The 24,274-nt window shown below is 45.5% G+C and overlaps 1 protein-coding gene and 1 pseudogene across 1 annotated transcript; one reads left to right on the top strand and one right to left on the bottom strand.

Moving 5' to 3' along the window:
* Positions 1-2,759: 2,759 nt before the first annotated feature.
* LOC133381231 (zinc finger and SCAN domain-containing protein 31-like) lies at positions 2,760-11,339 on the top strand. The gene is made up of 4 exons (XM_061620033.1): positions 2,760-2,934; positions 4,577-5,500; positions 6,409-6,535; positions 7,386-11,339. Exons 2-4 carry the CDS (start codon positions 4,721-4,723, stop codon positions 8,351-8,353), a joined length of 1,875 nt encoding a protein of 624 aa, XP_061476017.1. The 5' UTR covers positions 2,760-2,934; positions 4,577-4,720; the 3' UTR covers positions 8,354-11,339.
* An 11,992-nt stretch (positions 11,340-23,331) lies between these two features.
* Positions 23,332-23,450, bottom strand: LOC133382475 (5S ribosomal RNA; annotated as a pseudogene).
* Positions 23,451-24,274: the final 824 nt, after the last annotated feature.

The following is a 24,274-nucleotide window of genomic DNA, read 5'->3' on the forward strand; positions in this document are numbered from 1 at the left end:
CCTCTGGTCCATCTAGCTCAGTATTGTCAACACTGACTGGCAGCAGCCTTCCTTCCCCAACCTGGTGTCCTCCAGATGCTGTTGGACTACAACTCCCATCATCCTTGGCCATTCGCCATGCTTGCTGGGACTGATGGGATTTGGTGTCCAGCAACATCTGGAGGGCCACAGGTTGGAGACGGGTGGTCTACCCTGATAGCACCTGACTCTTTTAAACTAGAGATGCCAAGGACTGGACTTGGGACCTCCCATACGAAAAGTATGTGCGGATCACTGAGTGCGGATCACTGGATGGGTCACATCCACACCATATATTTTACAGAGCTTGGAAAAGTTACTTTTTTGAACTACAACTCCCATCAGTCCCAGCCAGCATGGCCAATGGTTTGGGCTGATGGGAGTTGTAGTTCAAAAAAGTAACTTTTCCAAGGTCTGTATTTATAGCAGGGGTTCCCAAACTGTGGCCCACGACCTTTATTTAGGTGGTCCGCGACTTGTCTGCGTATTCATGGCTGAAGATGAGAGATGAAACATTCATTGCATTAAATATTCATATTGATTTTTAATTGTATTTAAATAGTTTCTCTTCTTTCTTATATTGTATTTTATTACAATTTGGATTCTATGGAATACAGTAACACATAAGAAAGGAAGCAAGCAATAAAAATACAATTAAAAATCATACAGCGTCTACCACAGCACATTGCAATTGCTACAACAGCCAGAAAAATCATGAAGTGGTCTGCCAAGATGCTTAGCAATTGTCAAGTGGACTGTGAGGTAAAAGATTCAGAACCCTTGATTTATAGTGCATGGCTTCTCCCAAAGAACCCACAGCCTATGGTCCACTGGTCAGGGATGGCAGGAGCAATATACCAGATACCAGCAATATCTGGTAGCAGCGGCAACTGGTGGTTCCATATCAGTGGGACAGTGGAATCCACTCCGCGTTTTAGTCTGAACTTTCAAGGAGCACCTTGCACAGCTCCTTGAAAGTTCAGACTGAAACCCAGAGAGGATTCCATTGCCCCACCGACATGGTGCCACCAGCTGCCACTGTCTTGTAGGCCACAGGTTCCCCATCCCTTACAGTGCAATCTTAGGCATACCTACTCAAAAGTAAGTCCCATTCAATTCAATGGGACACATAGGTAAGTGTGATAGGATCGCTGCCTTCCTGTAGGTAACCTAGGTGAATGTAGAGTATGGTGTGACTAATAAAATTGCTTGTATTTTGAGGCATGTTTAATTCTGGTTTTGTCTGTATGATGTACATCAGCTAGAGCAAGGGAAGCCAATGTGGTGTGTTCCTGCAGATGTGGACGGCAGCAACCTTCAGCCCCAGCCAGTTTGGTCAGGGATGATGGGAGTGGCAGTATACAACATCTGGAGGACATCATATCAGCTAACCGTAAGGAGAGCCCTGTTGGATTTGACCCCAAAGCCCGCTATGGTCCAGCATCCTCTTCTCACAGTGGCCAGTCAGATGCTTGAAGGGGAAGCCCCCAAGCAGGCCCTGAGTGCAAAAGCCCTGCAAGTCCCAGCAACCTGTAATTCAGAGGCATCCTGTCTCCATCTCTGGAGGCAGAGCCAAGCCATTGTGGCTAGTAGCCACTGACAGTCTTCTCCCCCATGACTGTGATTCTTTTTTAAAGCCATCCAGCTGGGTGGCCGTCACTGACCCTTGTGGGAGCAAATTCCATAGTTTAACTATGGGCTGTGTGAAGAAGGCCTTTCTCTGGTCTGTCCTGAATCTCCCAGCATTCTGCTTCAGTTGTATTCCTGAGTGGCAGGCTTATTCTGAGGCAACGGCAACAGCCTGTATCCAATCCTAGTCCCACTCAGAGAAGACCCACTGAAATTAATGGATGATAATCAGTGGGGATGGGCTGGTAAAAAAAACCAGCTGCCAGTACTCGTACCTTGATAAAAGTGTGTATGTGATCAGCACAAAATGGTTGCCATGGGCAGCAAAAAAACAAAACGGAGGTTCCGTTACTCCATACCTGTAAGTATCATTGCGATGGAGGAAAAGGCTATCAGTGGCTATTAGCCACAATGGCTACACTCTGCCCTCACAGTTGGGAGGCATCGCGCTTCTGAAAACCAGTTGCCAGTAGCCGCAGGAGGGGAGAGGGAGTGCTCTTGCGCTCAGGTCCTGCTTGGGGGCTTCCCATTGGGGCAACTGGTTGGCCACCGTGAGAACAGGATGCTGGACTAGATGGATCTTTGGCCTCATTTAGCAGGCTCTTCTTAGGTTCGCAAAAAAAGCACTGATGATGATGATGATAACAATAATAGTAACAACAACGACAACACTACTACTACTAGGTTATATCCAATGGTGATCCCACTCAGGGAAGACCCATTGAAATTAATGGACATGACTCTCAAAAGTCCATTAATCTCAGTGGGTTTACTCTGTGTAGAACTTAGTTCAATACAGTAATAATACACTAATCATAATATTCATAACCACAACCTAATCAGATTTCAAGAGATCGTCGTTGCCAGCCGGCTGAGCTTGTCAAGCATCTGTGCACCACCGGCTGACAGTCTCTCTTTTCCCCCTCCTGCATTTAATACTCGCAACCCCCACCTCGTCTCTCCCCCCAACACCAAGGAAAAGATAACGCCTGGCTCTTCTTGGCTTCAGTGGCTGTCTGAGAGTTAAGCGGAGCGAGTTCGGATTGCTAGAGGGGACACCCCTCCTCCTCCTCCTCCTGCAAGCATGCCAAGGGAGAAGGAGGGTGGAGCGGGAACTTCCTGGCCCGCCTATTGTGGGAAAGCGGGCTTTGCATTTCTGCTCTGCCCCCGTCGCCCCTCCCTCCGTTTGGAAGACTACCCTGGAGTTCAGAGGAGCGCTGGATGGAAAAGGGAGGAGGCCCGCGAAGAGATCCAGATCAGAGGCGGAGCGCTTGTTGTCCATTGCAGGTGACTCAATCCCTGCCATGCCCAGTTTGGAATAAAGGATCCCCAAATGCAGGAATTAGAAAAGGAGGGGGCCTCCTCCCGTGGATTATAGGAGGGTGGCCAGGTGCAAAAGAGGGCAGGGCTCCGTCGCCTTTCACAGTTGTGCATCATGAAATAGCAGAGTTGGAAAGGGCCTAGAAGGCCATCGAGTCCAACCCCCTGGTTAATGCAGGAATCCAAATTAAAGCATACCTGACAGGTGGCTGTCCAGCTGCCTCTTGAAGGCCTCCAGTGTTGGAGAGCCCACCACCTCCCGAGGTCATTGGTGCCATTGTTGTACCGCTCTAACAGTTAGGAGATTTTCCTGATGTTCAGCCGACATCTGCCTTCCTGTAACTTGAGCCCAATATTCCGTGTCCTGCACTCTGGGATGAAGAAGAGGGAACTTCAGCTGATGTCGTTTCCAGGGCTCCTGCGTCTTTGATAATTGTGCAGGAGAAGGAATGCCAGCAGGTGCAGCTTCTGGGGTGCCTGCATTGTTCAGTTGTACTGCAGAAGACCTGTCAGTTGGCATAGCTTGTGCGGGCCTCCTGTGCCATGAATAGTTGTGTAAAAGAGGGGGCTTCAGTTGGTGTGGCATGTTCTGCTAGCTCTGGCATCTCTAGTTTTTAAAAGGCGTCTCCGATTCAGTTGTGATACTGGAAAAGAGGGACATCTTTTCTCACTACAAGAGGTAGTGACGGCCAGCAATGTGGATGGCTTTGAAAGAAGGTTAGATAAATTCATGGAGGATAAGGCTATGGATAGCGTCTAGCTATGGGGGACAGTTGAAGGCAGTCAATGCCTCTGAATGCCAGATGCTGGGAATCACAGGAGGGGAGAGTGCTCTTGCGCTCAGGTCCTGCTTGCACTCGTCCCATAGGCATCTGGTTGGCCACTGTGGGAACAAGATGCTGGACTAGATAAAGGAGATACAGTAGGGCCCCACTCATACAGCGGGTTATGTTCTGGACCCCCGCTGTAAAGCGAAAACCGCTATAAAGCAGAACCCATTGAATAGAATGGCATGCAATGCCCGAAAACCACCGTAAAAATGGAACAAGTGCCGTATGAGTGGGGCTTTAGTCTAATTGCATCTAACTGAGACTGCTGTATTAGCGAATTGCTGTAAAGCGGGGCCCTACTGTATTACAAAAAAAACAACCACCCATGCTTTATTATGTTGCTGCCCCTCTTTGGTCATATCTACACCATACATTTAAAGCACATGTCTTAACCACCCACCAAGATTCCTGGGAGCTGTAGTTTGTTAACGGTGCTGGGGATTGCAGCTCTGTGATGGGTAAACTGCTGTTCCCAGGATGCTTCAAAGGAAGCCATGAGCTTTAAATGTATGGTGTTGATGCGACTGAACATTTCCACTATACTTTGGTAGAGGAAGCCTAGACATTTATTTGTTATTATTTACGATGGCAAATTTATATAACCTACCCAAAGGGAGCCCAGGACAGCTAATCATAGTCAAAGTTATATATAATTAAAATCACAGTCTAACCACGTTAGTCATGTCTGTTAACTTCAATGGATTGATTCTGAGTTGGACTAGCATTGAATACCACCTCTGGTCTCTTTTGTCTAATTTATTGTTTTTTTCTTCCCTTAGGGATAAGTCCCTCTTCCTTAACCCATGTTCCTAAATTCTGCCTATAACCCATCTATAGACTCTGATTTGAAGAAAAATACTGACTGGTTCTTCTAAAACAACCAAGTGCTTCAAGACAGGCTGCCCTTTGGCCCACAAGGGGAAATGGCAGCAGAATGGGGCAACATATCAACCCACGGTGTAAAGTTAAAAGCTGCCCCCGGGGCTGGAATTAAGGTGGAGGAGCTGGACCCAGTAGGCCCAGAAACAGAACAGGGCATGGGAAAAGCCGTTCTGCCAGTCCAGGAAGGGAGGACTAGAGGATTCTGGGAAAGAACCACTTCACAGCAGGAAGCCAATGAAGAGCTCCAGCGGAGCTGGGAAGCGCGACTTCAGGGCTTTGTGAAGGCTCTGGAGTCTCCTTGTTTAGATGAGGACTGTTCTCAACTGCCACAGCTCATGCCATGGGAGAATCATGAGGCTTTCCGGTCACTTTTGGGGGGCACAGCTCACCTCAAGCAGCACTCTGGAGGAGGAAGGGCAACCAAAGTCCCACCAGGCCTCTGCCGGGAGGAATTGTCCAAAACCCTGTTGGCTGAGGATGGGGCAGGCAGCCAGAAAGTGAAGGAAGAGGCTCCAGATGAGGAGATGGTGGCCAAGGATATTCAGCGCCAACGCTTCAGGCATTTCTCCTGCCAGGAAGCAGAGGGGCCGCGAGACATTTGTAGGAGGCTCCGGGAACTTTGCCACCAGTGGCTGAAGCCCGAAAGGCGGACCAAAGAGGAGATTGTGGAGTTGGTGGTCCTGGAGCAGTTCCTGGCCCTCCTTCCAAAAGAAATCCAGAGCAGGATCAGGGCCTGGGACCCAGAGACCTGCTCCCAGGCGGTGGCCTTGGCAGAAGCTTTCCTGCTGAGACAGCGACAGGATGAGGGAGGAGAGGAGAAGGTGGACAAATTGGATAACTGAGCGGTTCTCTTTCTTTTGTTCTGTTTGGTTTGGGGCATGGAACTTCCTGCGGCCCTCCAGATGATGTTGGACTCCAACTCTCATCAGCCCCAACCAACATGGCCAGCAATTGGGGATGATGGGAGTTGTAGTTCAGAGATGGGAAACCCGTGCAGCCCTTGTTTATAAGGGAGGCCATATCGCTTAGCAGTTTCAGTCTCCATTTCAAGCAGGAGTGAGGAACCTGGCTCTCCTGATATTGGTGGACTCCAACTCCCATCAGCATGGCCAGTGGCCAGGGATGATGGGTGCTGGTGTCCAGCAACATCTGGAGGGCCACAGGTTCCCCAACCTTGATATAGTTCCATGCATGTAAGCCATCTTTCCAACCCAAACCACGCAAGGACGTAGAGCAATGGCTCTGTCCTTCCGTGTGCAGGAAAAGCAACACGTCAGATGGAAGAGGTGTAGCTCAGTGGCAGAGCGTCTGCTTTGCCCATAGAAGGTCCCAGGTTCAATCCCTGGTGTCTGCACGGGGGGCTGGGAGAGGGTTCCCGCCTGAAACCCTGGAGAGCCTCTGCTAATCAGTGCAGAAAGGACTGAGCTAGATGGACCAATGGTATAAGTCAGCTTCCTATGTAACTGTTATGGAAGCCAATGCCACAGTTTAGCTATGTGCCATTTAAGGAAGGAATTTCTTTTGTCTGTCCTGGATCTGCCAACACTCCGCTTTGTTCCACAGTCCCAAGTTCTAGTATTATGCAGGGAAAAAATCCACTTTTCCCACATCATACGTAATTGTACACACCTCTGTTATGTCCCTCTTACCCTCCTTTTTTTCCTAAACTGAATCTAGGTATCTAGTCATGAAATGCTGCTCTTGGTGCTTTCTCTCAATGTTGTTTCAGGTGCTGAGGCCGTTCAAGGAGGAGTCGGATTGCCTTCCTGAGGCAGAGCTGGCACCATTGGACGCGTGCCATACACCCGCCTCTAGGGGAATGAAGCGAGAGGAGGACTTGGATGCTACCATGCTGGGTAAGGATGCTTTCATCTTGAGTTACTGGGTCAACTGGAGTTTCAAGTGAGGGACTTCCTGAAAAGGCATTGATAAAACTACAAATGTGGATCTGATAGGGGATCCCCCCCTTTCCTGTTTGTATGGTTCTGCACACACTGGACAATTCCCCTTTTACCACTCAGTTGACTGCTTTAGGGGTGGGGGGAACCTGTGGCTCTTCAGATGTTGCTAGACTCTAACTCCCATCATCCCTGACCACTGACCATGCTGGCTGGGGCTGATGGGAGTTGGAGTGTTAATGACATCTAGAAATGGAACAGAGTGGCTGGAATCCTGAAGCAGCATCCCCACACGGCAATATTTTGTTGCGAGTCTCACTTGTGGAATATAATATGTATTTTATTTCATTCATTCATTGGCAATCACTTGTGGCCGAGTAAGATTGTCTTCCAAGATAAGGTCTTTGCTTGGAAGATGCCAGTGCGTGACTTGTTTTATGTGGGGAGATCAGCGCATGACAATCAACACACAGTCTTGACAGAAAAAGGCTTTGATCCAATGGTGTATTTTATTTACATATTATATGTAAAGAAATTTTAATTCTTTACATGCATTATGCATGTCACTATATATATTTGCTAATAGATAATTCCCACTCCCAAATGTGTATCTTTGTTACTTGGGGTGCAGGGGAGGCAGGGTGTTCTTTGTATTTGCTGTAGATTCCTATAATGTCCCTATGAGAGGATCCAGGAATATCTCTTTTTATGAATGTTTCTTGTGGCTTTTAAAATGGGATTGGAGGTTTCCATTTTTACTAATTCAGGGAATCATTGAGGTTCTGCATTCTCCCCCCTTTTATTCTAGAAAATAATTCAAGGAAAGAGAAAAACCACCCAGAAGTCTCTGGGGATGTGCAGCCATATTGGATGTTGTCAGAAAGCCATGACCAGTGCACTTCCCACCATTCTGATTGGTGGGATGTCTCTCAGAGCTTCATGGGAAATAGACAACAGAATGAAAGTAAAAGATCAATTCATTGTTCTCAAGGCCACTGCAAGCACCTTGATGAAACAGCTATCCAGAAAAAAATCCTCAAATGTGAGAGAAAAATGGCATGTACTGAATGTGGGCAATTTTGGAAAAGCGGGGCTGAACACAGTGCAGATCGAAGAATCCACTTGGGAGAGAAACCCTACGAATGCTCGGACTGTGGGAAGAGGTTTAGCCGGAAAGCTGACCTTGTCAGTCATCAGAGGATACACACAGGGGAAAAACCATACAAATGCCAAGACTGTGGGAACAGCTTCAGCGACTGTTCGAGTCTCAGTAGACACCGGAGGACCCACAGTGATGAGAGACCGTATATATGCTCAGTTTGTGAGAAGAGCTTTGCTCAAAGAGCAAATCTTATTAAACATCAGAGAACCCACACAGGGGAGAGGCCTTATGCCTGCTCAGAGTGCGGGAAGAGCTTCAGTCAGCAATCAAACCTGATTTTACACAGAAGAACCCACACTGGAGAGAGGCCACATAAATGCCTAGAGTGTGGGAAAGGTTTCAGCCGAACATCACACCTTCGTGTCCATGAGAGAGCCCATACCGGAGAGAAGCCGTTCCAGTGTTCAGTTTGTGGGAAAGGTTTTAGCCGGAGGCCTAAGCTTGTCACGCACCAGAGGATCCATACAGGAGAGAAACCATACGAATGCTCTGACTGTGGGAAAGGCTTCACAGGAGCATCAAGCCTTAATAGGCACAAACGGATTCATGCTGGACAGAAATCACAAGCTCCTCCGCGGCAAGTGATTTTTAATGGGAGTCATGTTTTGAACTGAGCAAGGGTTGGAGGACCAGCAGTATTCTGTAGGCCCAATGACTTGCTCCTATGCAGAAAACCACTCTGATGTCGTGGTTTGAGTGGCCATCTGAGACTGTGGAGATCCAGGATCAAATCCCCATTCACCCTTGAACCCTGCTAGATGATCTTGGGCTACTCAGTCTCTAAGAATATAAGAAGACTGTTAACAGAAGGGGTCTCTCGCTAACTTTTGGCCAAAGAACGTAAGACAAGCTCCTGCTGGATCAGGCCAAAGGCCCATCTAATCCAGCATCCTGTTCTCACAGTGGACAACCAGATGTCCCAGTGGAAAGCCTGCAAGCAGGACCTGAGTGCAAGAGCACTTTCCTCACTTGTAATTCCTAGCAACTGTTGTTCAGAGGCTTCCAACAATGGAGGTACTACACATAGCCATCATGACTAGCAGCCATTGGTAGACATAGCCTCCAAGGATGTGTCTAACCCACTTTTACATCAGTGGGAGCAAATTCCGTACTTTAACTATGCTCTGGGCGAAGAAGTACTTTCTTTTGTCTGTCCCACATCTCCCTAAGATCAGGTATTATGAGAGAGGGAGAATAACGTCTTCCTGTCCGTTGTTACCACACATGTCCCCACTTACTTGCCTGTTTTCTAAATTTAAAAGCCTTTTCTCATAGGGAGTCGCTCCAGCCCCTTGGTCATTTTGGTTGCCCTTTTCTGAACCTTTTCTGGTGCTACAATATATTTTTTGAGGCAAGGTGACCAGAACTATGCATAGTATTCCTAGCGAGGTTGCACCCTTGATTTGAATAACAGCATTAAGATATTGGTGGTTTTATTTTCAGTCTTTTTCCTAATATCCCTAACACGAAATTGACCTTTTTTCTTAGGGGCTTCACACTGAGTCGACAATTTCATGGAGCTCTCCACCATGGCCCTGAAAGCTCTCTATCCTGGTCAGTCACCACCGCTACAGACCCCGTCAGTATATATGTGAAGTCAGGAATGTTTGCCCCAATGCGCACCACTTTATGCTTACACTGAATCGCATTTGCCATTTTAACACCCGTTCCATCCAGTTTGGAGACATCCTTTGGGAGGTCTTTGCAATCCCTTTTTGTTTTAACCACCCTGAAGAATTTGTCATCAGCAAACTTGGCTGTTCACCCTTAACTCCAGGTTATTTATGAACAAATTAAAAAGCACTGGTCCTAATACGGATCCTTGGGGGACTCCACTTCTTTCATCCCTCCATTGTGAGAACTCTCCATTTATTCCTACTCTGCTTCCTGTTCCTTAACCAGTTACTGATCCATAAGAGGACCTGTCTTCATAGCAACATAGGAAGCTTCCTAACTCAGTACTGCCTACACTGACTAGCAACAGCCTTCCAGGGTTTGATGCAGGGGAAATTCCCAGCTCTACCTGGAGATGACATTGGAGATTGAACCCGGGACCTTCTGTATGCAAGGCAGATGCTCTACCACTGAGCTACCGCCCTTCCCCTGACTACTAAGCTTAAGGGTGTCTCTGATAAGGGACTCTCTAGAAAGCCATTTGAAAGTACACAATGTGAATTGTGTAATTTGAAAGTACACAAAGGATCATCCCTATCCCTATCCTTCTGCTTATTGACAAAGACAAGACTTGCGGAAGCCATGCTGGTTCTACTTTAGCAAGACTTGTTCTTCTATACCAGGTGTGAGGAACCTTTGGCCCTCCAGTGTTACTGAACTACAACTGCCATCATCCCTGGCCATTGGCCATGCTAACTGGGGCTAATAGGAATTGTAGTTCAGCAACATCTGGAGGGCCAAAGGTTCCAACACCTGTTCTATGTGCTTGGTAATTTTATCTTCAATAATGCTTTCCACCATTTTCCCAGAACAAATGTTAAGCTAACAGACCAGTAATTTTCTAGATACTCCTTGGATTCCTGTTTTAAAATTGGTGTTACATTGGCCGCTTTCCAGTCTTCAGTAACAGAGGCTGATCTTAGGGACAAGTTATGTATTTCTTTTAGAAGATCAGCAGATTCATATTTGAGTTCTTTAAGGATTCTCAGATGGATGCCACCTGGACCTGACAATTTGTCTGTTTTATTTTGTATATAAGGTCTAAATTTAAATAACAGCAACATCTGAAGGGCCGTTCATTCCCCATCCTGGATTAAAGTGCCCGTATCTATCTTTCGGAAAGTTGTTATGTCTGTTCACTGTGCATTGGACATCTCTTAAGATATTGTAACCAAATTTTGCATGATGGTTCCTGAGAGCAATAAGCAGGTTTTCGCCCATGTCTTTTTGGACACCATTGGACGCCATTTCGAATCAAGATGTCAGACTCAGCCTTTCAAAACGGTGCTGATTTTAACCACTGATTTCAAAACGGAACTGATTTCTTAGACTTCCCTAGCAAATGCCGAGTGTGAGGCTGCTAGCAATACATAAATAAAGCCCTGTCTGTCCAGAAGGTTCTCTTTGTCCCATTTTCTCTGTATTTCCACAGTAGCCACACCTAACCAACATGCCCATTCCCTGGGTACATCCTCTTCCTCTTCTCCCTTCGGGGGTCCCCCAAATCATTTGCAGTGGACATAAGGAAAGACACACTCTGATTTTTATGGGATAGTCCAGATTAGATGGTTCTTGAAAAGGAAAGTGGAAGTGTATTACCAACTTTATCTCCCATTCTGAGCTCCTCTAGGCCAGAAGGTGAAAAGGCCAGAGTTTTCCACACACACTTAGAATGCAGTCCTATATGTGCTTACTGGGGCGTAAGTCCCATTGAATATTGTGGGTACTTCCTGTTGACTAATCATGCCTAGGAATGAGCTGTTATTCTGGCAGACAATTTCCTGGACTAGAATCCCCTTCATCAGATGCATGAAGTCTGCGGTGGCTGTGAGTGTGTATGAGAAAATGAGACCAAATGGAAATTATTACCAGACCAATTTCAAGAGTGTTCTTGCACTCGGGTCCTGCTTGCGGGCTTCCCCCAGGCACCTGGTTGGCCACTGTGAGAACAGGATGCTGGACTAGATGGGCCACTGGCCTGATCCAGCAGGCTCTTCTTATGTTCTTATGTTCTTAAGATGCTTAACAGTTTGGGAGGAGTTGACTTGAAGGATCGCCTTACCCCATATATGCCCAGCTGATCACTTCAATCTGCAGGACTAGCACTTTTACAAGCGCCACATAATGTTCATTCCACACTTCTAAGGACATGGGCCTTTTTGGTGTGGCAGCTCCTACACTCTGGAACTCCATGGCCATTGACATTAGGCAGGCACCTTTGCAGTATTCTTTCTGGTGCCTGGAAAAGAAAATTTTCTGTTCAGGCATGCCTACTGAGACATTTGAAGTTGATGTGTGTTTTCATCTGCAATTTTAGGTTAGAATATACTTTCAAACAATTTTACTCATTTTCTTTTTTTATATAAAATTGTTTTTAACATGGATTTTTAAGTTTTAATTAATGTAGATTTTATATTCTTCATAAACCGCTTAGGGGTTTTAATTACAGTTAAGTGGTATACAAGTTTTGTTAAATAAATAAATGAATAAATAAAATGCAAATTATACAGTCTGTGCCATCTCCAGCATAGCTCTAGGCTTCAAAAGCTTAGGCCTTAATGATCCTGGAATCACAGAGTGGGACTGGACCTCAGAAATCATCTAATCCAATCCCCTGTGCAGTGCAAAATCTCCCGCGCAGGATGCAACTCCAGCATCGCCGACAGATGGCTGGCCAGCAAACATGCGTATATTTTCATCAGTGACGCTGCAAAGGGTGGTGATGTTCTCTGGTGGTGTTCCTGTGATCAGTGTCTGGGATGGCGCTTTTAGAGGTACACAAGCACATCCAACAGAACTTTGCCCCCTAGGAGAAGAGCTCAGAGTTTGAATCTCAGTGGCAAGGAAACCAATAGAGAGGAGAGATGGGAAAGGTGTTGGGTGCGGAGGCATGACTGCCGTTCCAGGGGCTTTTGCTTTGTTTCAGTTGGAGGCAAGGATTAAGGGGGGCTGAGCAGTGGTGGCTGGTGCTCCACGCCGGTAGGGCAGTAGAATTCACTCTGGGTTCCCACCCCCCCGATCTGTCCAAGGAGTTGAAACCTATAAGGATTCAGGACCTTGGGCAGCTCAGGGGGAGGGGGGACCCAAAATGGATTCCACTGACATGGAGACACCAGGCTCCGCTGGGGCTGAGTTCCAAAGGCTTCACAAAAGAGGTGAGCTTTGAGGAGGGATTTGAAGGAAGGGGAGAGGAAGCAGCCTTACACAGAGTCAGATAGCCCACGGGTGCAGTGGGTAAATGTTAGGCTCAAATGGTCTCACAGGGGGTGCTTTTTAGATAGTAATGTGTAGCCGTTTTATACAGCTGTGTAGTTTTATTGGGATTGTTTAATGGCATTTTTAATTAATTGGATTTTATATTTTCAGGTTTTAATGAGATTGTTTTATTGCATAGTTAATTTTGGATTTGATATTTCAATGGAATTGTTTTATTGCATTTTAAATTATTTGGTTTCATATTTTAATGTTTTAATGGGATTGCTTTATTTCATTTTAATTATGGGTTTCACACTTGTGTTTTAATGGATTTGCTTTATTGCATTTTAATAATGGATTTCATATTTTAATGTTTTAATGGGATAGTTTTATTGTGTATTTTAATTGTATTTAAATGTTGTGTAATCAGTTTTATATTTGGGAAAAGCTTAGAAGCCTATTTATTATTATTATTATTATTATTATTATTATTATTTAATAATATTTTTGTTTATGAAGCACTTCCTGTTAGGCATCTCAAAGCAATTTACAATACTGTAGCATAGTGTATCAATCAATAATAGTAATGGATTGTATTCTTGGAGGCACATAACAACAAGTCCTACTCAGAGTAGATCCATTGAAATGAATAAACCTGTTAGTCATGTCCATTAATTTCAGTGGGTCTACTCTGAGTAGAACTAGCATTGGATACAAGCCAATCATAATACTTAAGAACATGGGAAGCTGCCTTTTCACCAAGTCAGACCATTGGCCCATCTAGCTCAATACTGTTAACACCGACTGACAGCAGCTCTCCAGGATTTCAGGCAGGGAATCTCTCCCAGCCCTATCTAATGTTGCTGGGGATTGAACCTGGGACCTTCTGCAGGCAAAGCAGATGCTCTAACCACTGAGCTACAGTCCTTCCAAATGTGGTCAGCCAGGCCTGCTGTGCTCAGGGACCCTCCTGTTCATTCTGCTGCAGGGGCCCTGGACATCAGCCCTAAAGTCCTCCTGTGATGGCACTACTGCAGACCATTAGTCCCTGTAGCTCAGTAGTGATTACCCCAGCCTTCTTTGTTTGGGCTGTGCTGGCTGGAGCTGATGGGAGTTGTAGTCCAAAACAGCCACAGGGCACAGGTTGGGGAAGGATTGTTCACACTGGCTGGCAGCAGCTCTCCAGGGTCCCAGGCAGGGGGACATTCCCAGCCCTAACCTGGTGGTGCTAGAGATTGAACCTGGGACCTGCTCTAACCACTGAGCTACCAGCCCTTCCCAGAAAGCAAGCCATGGCACCACATAAGGGCTTCTAGGAAGGAATTCCTGGGATGGGGATGGCAAGGGGGACTGAGTGGAGCCGTTTCAGATAACAGCTGAGAGCAGTGGGCTTGGGTGGAGGAGCAAAGGTCACAATGCAAGGGAGATGTTTCCAAGATTAGGGTGGGGTAAGCCGCCAGAGAACTCTGAAGATAAGAACAACATATGTGAAGGCCTGGAAAAATTTGGGGAGGAAAACATTTTTTAAAATCCAGATTTTTTTCTAGGCCTTCACATCTCTAGTAAGAACAAGAGGTTGTCTTCAATTAAGCCCTACTGGGAGTAGACCCATTGAAATTAATAGACTTAAATTAGTCAAGTACAATAACTTCATTGGTTCCACTCTGAGTAGGGCTAATGTTGGCTACAACACAAGACTGTTGTTCACCTGTAACTCATTTTAGCATGTTTTTAACGAATTGCGTTTTAGAAATGTTTTTAACTGTTTTTAGAATGCTTTTCCTTTTGTCGTCGTTCAGTTGTTTTGTGGAAGGGTTTGCCCCCCTGGGCTCCATCCTCAGTAAATAACACAGATTATTAGGGATTCAAAAGACCCTTGGAAGCCACGTTGATCCTCACCATAGTAAGGGCTGCTGACTGCCGTTACAAATGAAACATTCATTTTATCAATCCAAAGCCAGGGAAAGAGTAATGCCTTTATTATAGGGGCCAACCAACCTGCCATAAGAAAGTATGGAATGAGCTGTCCAGTGCTCAGGAGCTCTTCAGGGCAGATGTGAAGTGAAACAACAGAAAAGGGGATGGGAAGGATAAGAAAAAGGGCTAAGGTGGCGACAGGGGACCTTTTTCAGCCCGAGGGCCACATTTCCTTCCGGGCAACCTCCTGGGGGCCACATGGCAGTAGTGCTTGGTGCCAGAGCAAAAGTGGGTAGAGTACAAAGTGACTGATAGCCTTCAGTCCCCATTCGTGTGTGGATCCAGTCCAAACACATACATAAGAAGAGCCTGGCTGCTGGAGCAGGCCAAAGGCCCGTCTAGTCTAGAATCCTCTTCTCACAGTAGCCAACCAGATGCCTCTGGGAAGGTCACAAGCAGGACCTGAGGACAAGGAGCACACTCTCTGCTTGTGATCCATAGCAGCTGGTATCCAAAGGCATACAGCCTCCAACAGAGGAGGTTGAACATAATCATTGACAGCCTTATCCTTCAATTTGCCTTATCCAATTTTAAAGCCATCCAAGTTGGTGGCCGTCACTGCCTCTTGTGGGAGCAAATTCCATAGTTTTAACCATGCGCTGGGTGAAGAAGTGCTTTCTTTTGTCTGTACCGGGATCTCCCAACATTCAGCTTCATCAGACATCCCCAAGTTTTAGTATTAAGAGGGCTCAGGGGAAACGTTTGTCTCTGCTCTAAATGTAATCATAATGGACCTCTATCATGTCCCCCCCCCCATTACTTGCCTTTTCTCTAAACTAAAAAGCCCCAAATGTAACCTTTCCTCATAAGGGAGTCACTCAACCACATTGACATCCCAGACTACAGCAATCTCTCTGGACCCTGTTGTTCTTTCTGATTTGTGACAATCTCTCATATTCCCCTCCAGGGAGAAACTGCTGAAGAATTCATTCTCCCTCTATCTCTCTCTCTCCCTCCCTCTATCTCTCTCTCTCTGTATCAAATTGTATGCAGTGCCCTGACAGGTACACTGTCTTTGTGGGTCTAGTTGACAGAACTGATTTAGGCCACCTGCGCCCAGGCTGTAAGAGAGAAAATGGCAGCTGACCAAGGGCACACATTGATCCTCAGGGCCCGCTTGGACCTAGCAGCCGGCTGTGAAGCGGGAAGGGAAATAGGACAAGGCCCTCCGGTCAACCACCTTGGCAGCATGAGGGAATTCTGGGAAATAATGTTGCCACAGCCAGTTAAACAGGAGCCCATCAGGAGCTTGCAGTGGGGCTGGGAAGCCCAGTGGAAGGAGTTCTGCAACTGATGATCGCTGACTCCGAATGAAGACCCTCACAAAGACTGGTGGCAGTTGGTAATTCCACTGGCTTTCTGCCCACCTTTGAGGGAGAAGCCGGCGCCAGAAACAGGGTGAGCAAACTCTTGTTGGGCTTCAGCTTGGAGAGCCAACAGACTGAGAGCAGCCCTTCAACAAAATATAAGGTAGGGTGTGTGAAAGTGAAGGAAGGGATCCCAGATAATGATGAGACCTGTACAGAAATGCAGCGCTTCAACTACCAGGAGGCTGTGGGCCCCTGAGACATTTGCAGCCATCTTTGTTGTCGGTGGATGAAGCCCAAGAGGAGCATCCCCAAAGAGCAGATCTTGGAGCTGGTGATCCTGGAGCACTTCCTGGCCTTTCTACCTCAGAAAATGCAGAGCTGGGTCAAGGAAGGTGGGCCGCAGAACTGCTCCCAGTAGCCCTGGCAGACAAATTTTCTGTGAGAGTTCGGAGGTAGGAAGGCCAGGTGGGAGAGACTTCCTGTTTGAAATCCTGGAGAGCTGCTGCCAGTCAGTGAGGACAAGACTGAGCTAGAAAGACCAATGGCTTACTCAGTATAAGACAGTTTCCTAGGTTCCTGTGTCCCACACTCTCTCCATTATCCGTCCATCCGTCCATTGTCTTTCTCACAAACATCCCCCCATCCATTCTCACACATGTACCCTATTCATCTATCATCCATTCAGTCTCTTTCTCACCCCACCATCAATTTTCTCACACACTTACAAACCATACATTTAAAGCACATTCCCCCCCCCAAAGAATCCTGGGAACTGTAGTTTACCCTCACAGATCTCCTGGAGAGCTGCTGCCAGGCAGTTATGACAAAACTGGGCTAGATGGACCAATCGTCTGACTATGTATAAGGCATCTTCCTCTGTTCTTAACAGGAGATCTGGCCAGCCAAATAGCAGCCCCCCTCTTGGTCTTCCTTTCTAGTGTCGGGACCCTTCTTGGTGGCAAATGAAGGGCTGTCGTATAGGCTTCTGTGATATTGTTGAAACCTCTGAGGTGGCCTTTCTTACTTGGTGTTGGGAGGGATTCTTCAGCCCGGGATAGGCTGAAGAAGTTGGCCATCCCTGCTGCAGAAGCTAGTGGGCAGTTCAAAATCTCTCTCTCGCCCTATACGTCAATAATAAGGAATTCATGTAGCCAAAACAGCACCAGACACCGCATCCCAGTCTGCTTCTGTGTTTGAATTGCTTTTTAATATGTTTTTAAACCTTTTAAATATATATATATATGTTTTTTAACCTTTTTTAAAAAGATGTCGCAAAGCTTTTTTAAAAAAATGTTTTTAAAGTTGTTTTGTTTTAATATATTTTAAAGTCTGTTTTTATGATGTTTTAAAGTGTTTTTAGTGCTTTTGTTTGCCGCTCTGGGCTCCTGCTGGGAGGAAGGGCAGGATATAAATCAAACAAGAAATAATAAATAAATAAATTGCAGCTGTCCCACGGCCTTGGCACGCAGCCTTAGCTGGCCTCCTCAGCCTCAGCTCTCCACCCCAAAATGGGGATAATTATACCAGACCAAAAGGGCATCACAAAGCCACTGAGGGAGGTGAAACCCCCCCCCCATTTTGTAAATTTGTGGGGCAGGGAGGGAGAAAATAACATCTCCCCCTTCCCATGCAGGCATTAGTTTGGGAGCAGCAGATTACACTGTTCCAAGTTCTCATCGACTGATCCTGAAGCAAGTTCCTCACCAGCCCCAGCAGGCATATTTCAACTAAATGAGCTTTACAAACCCATGAGATCCTCCTTAGGTGTTTATTGGTGTGTATGGAGACAGGGAGACTCCTCAGTTACATGACTTTTTTGACAGCAGTGCAGGTGAGACAGGCACAGGAGCTCTGAGGGACCAAATGTTGGCAACTCAGGTACACAGGAGGGAGCCAGCCCAGATTTCCCTTCTGTGTCTCCAGCTTATCTTTTCAATTCCCCTCAGCCACCCCCTCCTCCTAGGGTCCTCCCCTCCATGCATCCCCTCCATTTGCCCCCCTCCCCCTACCTCGTTGCCCTCAGCCACCATGTCCTTTTGTGACATCACAGGAAGTCCATTGCTGACAGTAACAGCACAACCTCCCTCGGCCTGACAATGACACCTCAGCAGCTATTTATTTATTACTAAAATATTTATAGCCCCATGTATACTTACGGCATCATGTATACTGATACGAGGGGCACACCATAACACTCAGGGATTTGATCTTCCATTGTTGTTGTTTTTAGATAGAATGGACACCACAGGCAAATGTATTAAAAAATATTTTATTTAGAAATAAAAGCTGGCTTCTTTAAGCCTTGCAGGCTTAAATGTATATTGATACCAAGGAGGGGCACGCCATAACACTCAGAGATTTGATCTTCCATTATCTGTTTTTGAAGAAAAGATACAACGGACAGAACAACAGATGTATTTAGAAAAGCATTTATTTAGAAATAAAAGCTGGCTTCTTTAAGCAGTCCTCTTCATTGTTTTCATGGGCGGTCTCTCCAAACCTCACCAGCTTCGGAGACATCCCTGGAAGGAAAAAGACACAGAGACAATGAGGGGGATGGCTACTATCCGACAGCCTAACCCAGGCACCTCCACCGGTGTCCGCCTGGCAACTTCATCCGCTAACTTCCGCCTGCCAACTTCCATTGGTTTCATCTATTCATGAATATCCACCGGTTTTCTTTCACACATCACATTCACACACTTACACACACCACTCCCCTCGACTGCATCTGAAACCCCACTCACACACACAAACACATGGCCAGCCGACATCCATGAAGAACGCCAGCGACAACATCCGCCCCTCTCTCTCCCCCCCCCATCCATTCACATTCGTGCCCCAGCTTCAACCCACAAATATCCACCGCTTCTGTCGAGGGGCTTCCGAAGGTGAATTCCAACCAACTTCCTCCACAAACATCTGCCTGCTTCAGCCTTGCGGCATCCGCCAGCTTCCAAATGCGAAATCCACCGGCTTCCAACCACCAACATCTGCCAGCTTCTGCTAGGTCCATCGCTAGACATCAGCCAGCTTCAGATTGTGGATATCAGCCACCTTCAAGCCGCGATCCCGCTCAGCAAGTAAACTTGCCTCATTGTTGCTCCATGATGGCATTCCGCAGCCAGATGATCGCCTCCTTCCATTTGCCAGTTCGCCTCCTCCGAGTGAAAGAAGACCAGGCAAGGCTTTTCCCTCAGTCCACTGGCTTTCCACTTGGCCCACCTTTATATCCACTCAGCGGCCATGTGCTTTTGTGACGTCACAGGCAGTCCGCAGCACATGGCAACAGCTGGGGAGGCCTCATCATCATCTCTTCACACACCTCACAATTGTGGGTGTAACTCAGCTGTGATTTATTTGATTGCTCTTTTAATATTAACAAGTTTTATAGCCCACCCTTCATCTGTACTGATACTGGGCTGGGGAGGATTGATCAGCCCAAAGATGGCCTTCTCCCAGGAGGAGCCCAGGGCGGCAAACAAAAGAGACCATGTTTGAGGCATGTTATAAGGTGTTTGAGGACTTTGTCACACATTACTTTTTGAGACCTGTAGATTCATGTTGGAAAGAATACATGCACGTATTGAATGGTGGCTTGGGTGCTGTTTTTTCAGTCTATGCTGCATGCGTAGTGAAGGTGATACATCATCTGGCAGCTAGCTTCGTAACTTGAGAATGAAAAACATTTGGATCACCATTCACTTGTTTACTTTTCTCACTGTTGAGACCACTTCATATATTACTTTTTCATACACAGAAATTTAATCTTTGTATAGGAGAAAGTATTTTGTAAAATATGAAGGACAGTGACTGCCCAGTCAGTATAACCACTGTACAAGATCTACTCAGCCACTGTAATTACCTTTTTGTTTTGAGTGCCCTGTTGTCTGGGTCTTGGTTCAGGTGTGCATCCAACTTTGATGTGCTTATGGAAGGGGTGTGCAAGTAGTACCCCCCCAAGTGTGGAGGCTTGGACAAACATTGTGTTATGGAAAACCAAAGTCTGTGTGAAAGTACATATTTGGGAATGCCATCAGTGTAATCCTAAACACACTTAATAAATAATATCAAACTTGCACGTCACAAAATATATTACGGTCATGTCCATAAGCACCAGGAGGGTAGTCGCCCAGGGGGTCTTAGTCCCTCTGCTTTTTTGGGAGCAGGGTCCCTATGTCTCCAAGCATCCTACAGTCAGCATGAAAAGGGAGTGTGTTAGTCACTGAGAAAAGTCTTCTAATATGCTTCCTTGCCTTTCCTGCTGATTGGAGCCAATCAGAGTGAAAGGAGGTGAGTCAGCCACTGAGAAGACTCTTCTCAGTTGCTAACGCTCTCCACTTACATGCTGATTGGCTCCTAGAGATGTTTGTTGTTGTGAGAGAATGCATTAACAAAGATCTCATTCTTAATCCAGGAGCAAAAAAGGGTGTATGTGGCTGCAACTATCATGAAGGGACTCTGCACTTCTGAATTTTCTACTAAACAACTGATAAATACCTATGTAACTTTGTGTCTGGAGACTTATTATTAAGAATCACTTTCCATAATTGTAAGGAGGTATGTCCACACGCATGCATCCCAGGCACCTAAATGAGGGGTGAGAGCAGCATAGGGACATAAGCAGATGTCTTATACCAGGGGTTCCCAAACTTTTCTTCTACATAGTCCACTTGAAAATTGCTGAGGGTCTGAAAGTATCTGAAAATTTACTATGGGCATATGCAAGATAATTAACTCCCATTAGTGATAAGAGCAAGAATTTATAATTATTATTTTAATTAAAACAAGAGGCTTATCAGTACTTTGAAGAGGTTGTTGTTATGTGCCTCCAAGTCGACTGCGACTTATGGTGACCCTATGAATCAGCAACCTCCAAGAGCATCTGTCATGAACCACCCTGTTCAGATCTTGTAAGTTCAGGTCTGTGGCTTCCTTTATGGAATCAATCCATCTCTTGTTTGGCCTTCCTCTTTTTCTACTCCCTGCTGTTTCCCCCAGCTTTATTGTCTTTTCTAATGAATCATGTCTTCTCATGATGTGTCCAAAGTATGACAACCTCAGTTTCATCATTTTAGCTTCTAGTGACAGTTCTGGTTTAATTTGTTCTAACACCCAATTATTTGTCTTTTTTGCAGTCCATGCTATGCACAAAGCACTCCTCGAACACCACATTTCAAAGGAGTTGATTTTTCTCTTATCTGCTTTTTTCACTGTCCAACTTTCACATCCATACATAGAAATCGGGAATACCATGGTCTGAATGATCCTGACTTGTGTTCAGTGATACATCTTTGCATTTGAGGACCTTTTCTAGTTCTCTCACAGCTGCCCTCCCCAGTCCTAGCCTTCTTCTGATTTCTTTATTGTCTCCATTTTGGTTAATGACTGTGCCGAGGTATTGATAATCCTTGAAAAGTTCAATGTCCTCATTGTCCACTTTAAAGTTACATAAATCTTCTGTTGTCATTTAGTCTTTTTGAGTTCAGCTGTAGTCCTGCTTTTGTGCTTTCCTCTTTAACTTTCATCAGCATTCGTTTCAGATCATTACTGGTTTCTGCTAAGTGTGTGGTATCATCTACATATCTTAAATTACTGGCATTTCTCCCTCAGTTTTCACACCTCCTCATCTTGGGCCAATCTCGCTTTCCATATGATGTGTTCTGCATATAGATTAAACAAATAGGATGATAAAATACCCCCCCTCTCACACCCTTTCCGATGGGGAACCAATTGTTTTCTCCATATTCTGTCCTTACACTAGCCTCTTCTCCAGAGTATAGGTTGTGCATCAGAACAGTGAGATACTGTGGTACCCCCATTTCTTTTAAAACCGTTCCATAGTTTTTTGTTATCTACACAATCAAAGACTTTGCTGTAATCTGTAAAGCACAGGGTGATTTTCTTCTGAAATTCCTTCGTCCATTCCATTATCCAGCATATGCTTGCAATATGATGATCTCTGGTGCCTCTTTCCATTCTAAATCCAGCTTGGATTTTTTTTCCTGGAGAGCTGGTTGTTAAATATTTACCAGCACACCACTGACTGAACCCCATTCATTTTAACCAGGCTGATTTATTTGATCAAGGGATTCTGGGTAAAAATGGCCAAGTGCTTGCTTGCAAGAGAAAAAGCTGGATTTTGCTAAATCGCTGCTTCTAGGCTTAAAAGGAGAAGTGAGAAAGGAACAGGAACCCAAAATAAACTGGACATCTGGCAACAGCCTGGTATGGCTCATAGTATTGGAGACTGGAGCAACACTGGCCAAAGCTAGCTGTACATATATACATATTCACTAATAGGCAAAAAACCTTGCGGTTTAAGAATGTACCTATAGCCCACAGATATTCCTATCAAACTTTAAAAAGCAGGGAAATTTGGCAACTATAGTGAATGCACCAGGGGAGCAGGAGACCTGACCTCCTGTTTGAGATATTGGACTGCCCTACAAATTTGTCAAAATGCAAACACAATTTGGGTTGGTCTTTCATTTGGAAAGCTCACTCTGCCAGAGATGCTGAAAGCATTATATCTAAGTGGACCGCATCTGTAGATGATGATGATGAAGAATAGCAACTCAACAAGAGAGTCAACCACTTAATTACAGACAGCACCAATATCTTTCTTGTCAGATACATACTAGTGTTGTTCCTTGTGTTGGTTTGTGTGCTTTCTGATCCCATTTGGTTCATTTTCTTGCATTATCTTATGCATACAGAAATGTCACAATGCTCATGGCATGTCTTCTGGCAGCTAAGCCTCATAGTCACCTTGAAGCCCATCAAAAGAAACAGACTCAGTTGATTCAAACAATAAATACCTCTGCGTCTATCACAATATGTCACAATACATTAAACGAGCTCCTAGGGCATTAGCACTCCCATGAATTAAAAAACAAGGGCACAGAACCAAAGTCATGGCTAATGCAAGAGAGCAAATGCGGTTTAAGGGGATTTTCTCAGAGGCTTGCAAGCAAAACTGCTCACAATATCCAGTCCCAGATGGTGACAATCTGACCATCTCAAAATAAAGGATAATTTAACATTCTCAGCATAATGCTAGAGGAGGCACCATGGCACAACTGTGCAATTTTCTGTGTGTTTCGTACTGGTATGTAATGATTGTATATGTGCATATGCTGTTAAGCAGAGTTCAGTATATCAGTTAGTCCCATGTTGTTATATGCCTCCAAACTGATTACAACTTATTGTGACCTTATGAATCTTTTGGATGTATTCATACGGTTTTCATGGCAAGAGGTATTCAGAGGTGGTTTACCATTGCCTTCCTCTAAGCCAGCCTTTCCCAACTAGTGGGCCACCAGATGTTGTTGGACCACAACTCCCATCAGCCTCAGCCAGCATTGCCAATGGTCAGGAAAGATGGAATTGTGGTCCAACATCTGGTGGCCCACTAGTTGGGAAATGCTGCTGTAAGCGTACAGCACCCGGTATTCCCAGGCAGTCTCCCATCCAAGTACTAACCAGGCCTGACCCTGCTTAGGTTCCAAGATCAGAGGAGATCTGGTGTGATCAGGGTAGTATGGCTGTAGGCAATTAGTCCGATAATATACTATTAAGATAAGGTTATGATTTGAAAGGAACCTGTACTCATCTTCATTTTCAATTATTTTTAAATTTTTCTCATCTATGTTTTTTCTAGAAATTACCTAGCTCCTTAGTAAATCCCAGAGAGCCAGCGTGGTGTAGTGGTTAAGGTGTTGGACTACGATCTGGGAGACCAGGGTTTGAATCCCCACATAGCCATGAAACTCACTGGGTGACCTTGGGCCAGTCACTGCCGCTCAGCCTCAGAGGAAGGCAATGGTAAACCCCCTCTGAATACCGCTTACCATGAAAACCCTATTCATAGGGTTGCCATAAGTCAGGATCGACTTGAAGGCAGTCCATTTCCATTTTGGTAAATCCCATATGCCCAACTGCACAAAAAGTTATTTCACTGAGCATAACGTTTTGACACTGCATAAAATGGGTCTAGCTGCACATTAAAATAAACCTTGAGTGGTATGATACTGCTTTAAATGTCTAGTGCAGATGGGGCTAAGGCAATATTGGACAACTAAGGACCCATCTGCACCTATATTTAAAGCACTACTATACCTCTTACCATGAAAACCCTATGAATATATCCAAAAAAGATTCATAAGTTCGCCATAAGTCGTAATCAACTTGAAGGCATATAACAACAACAAATACCACTTTAACAGTAATGGCTTCCCCCAGAGAATCCTGGGAACTGAGGTTTGTTAAGGATGCTGAGAGGAGACCCCTATTCCCCTCACAGAGTACATTTTCCAAAGTTCCCCAAGGAGTGATTGTTAGACCACTCCGAGTATTGTAGCTCTGTTGAGGGGGATA

The sequence above is a fragment of the Rhineura floridana genome, chromosome 3 (assembly GCF_030035675.1).
Source record: "Rhineura floridana isolate rRhiFlo1 chromosome 3, rRhiFlo1.hap2, whole genome shotgun sequence".
Lineage (NCBI taxonomy): Eukaryota > Metazoa > Chordata > Lepidosauria > Squamata > Rhineuridae > Rhineura > Rhineura floridana.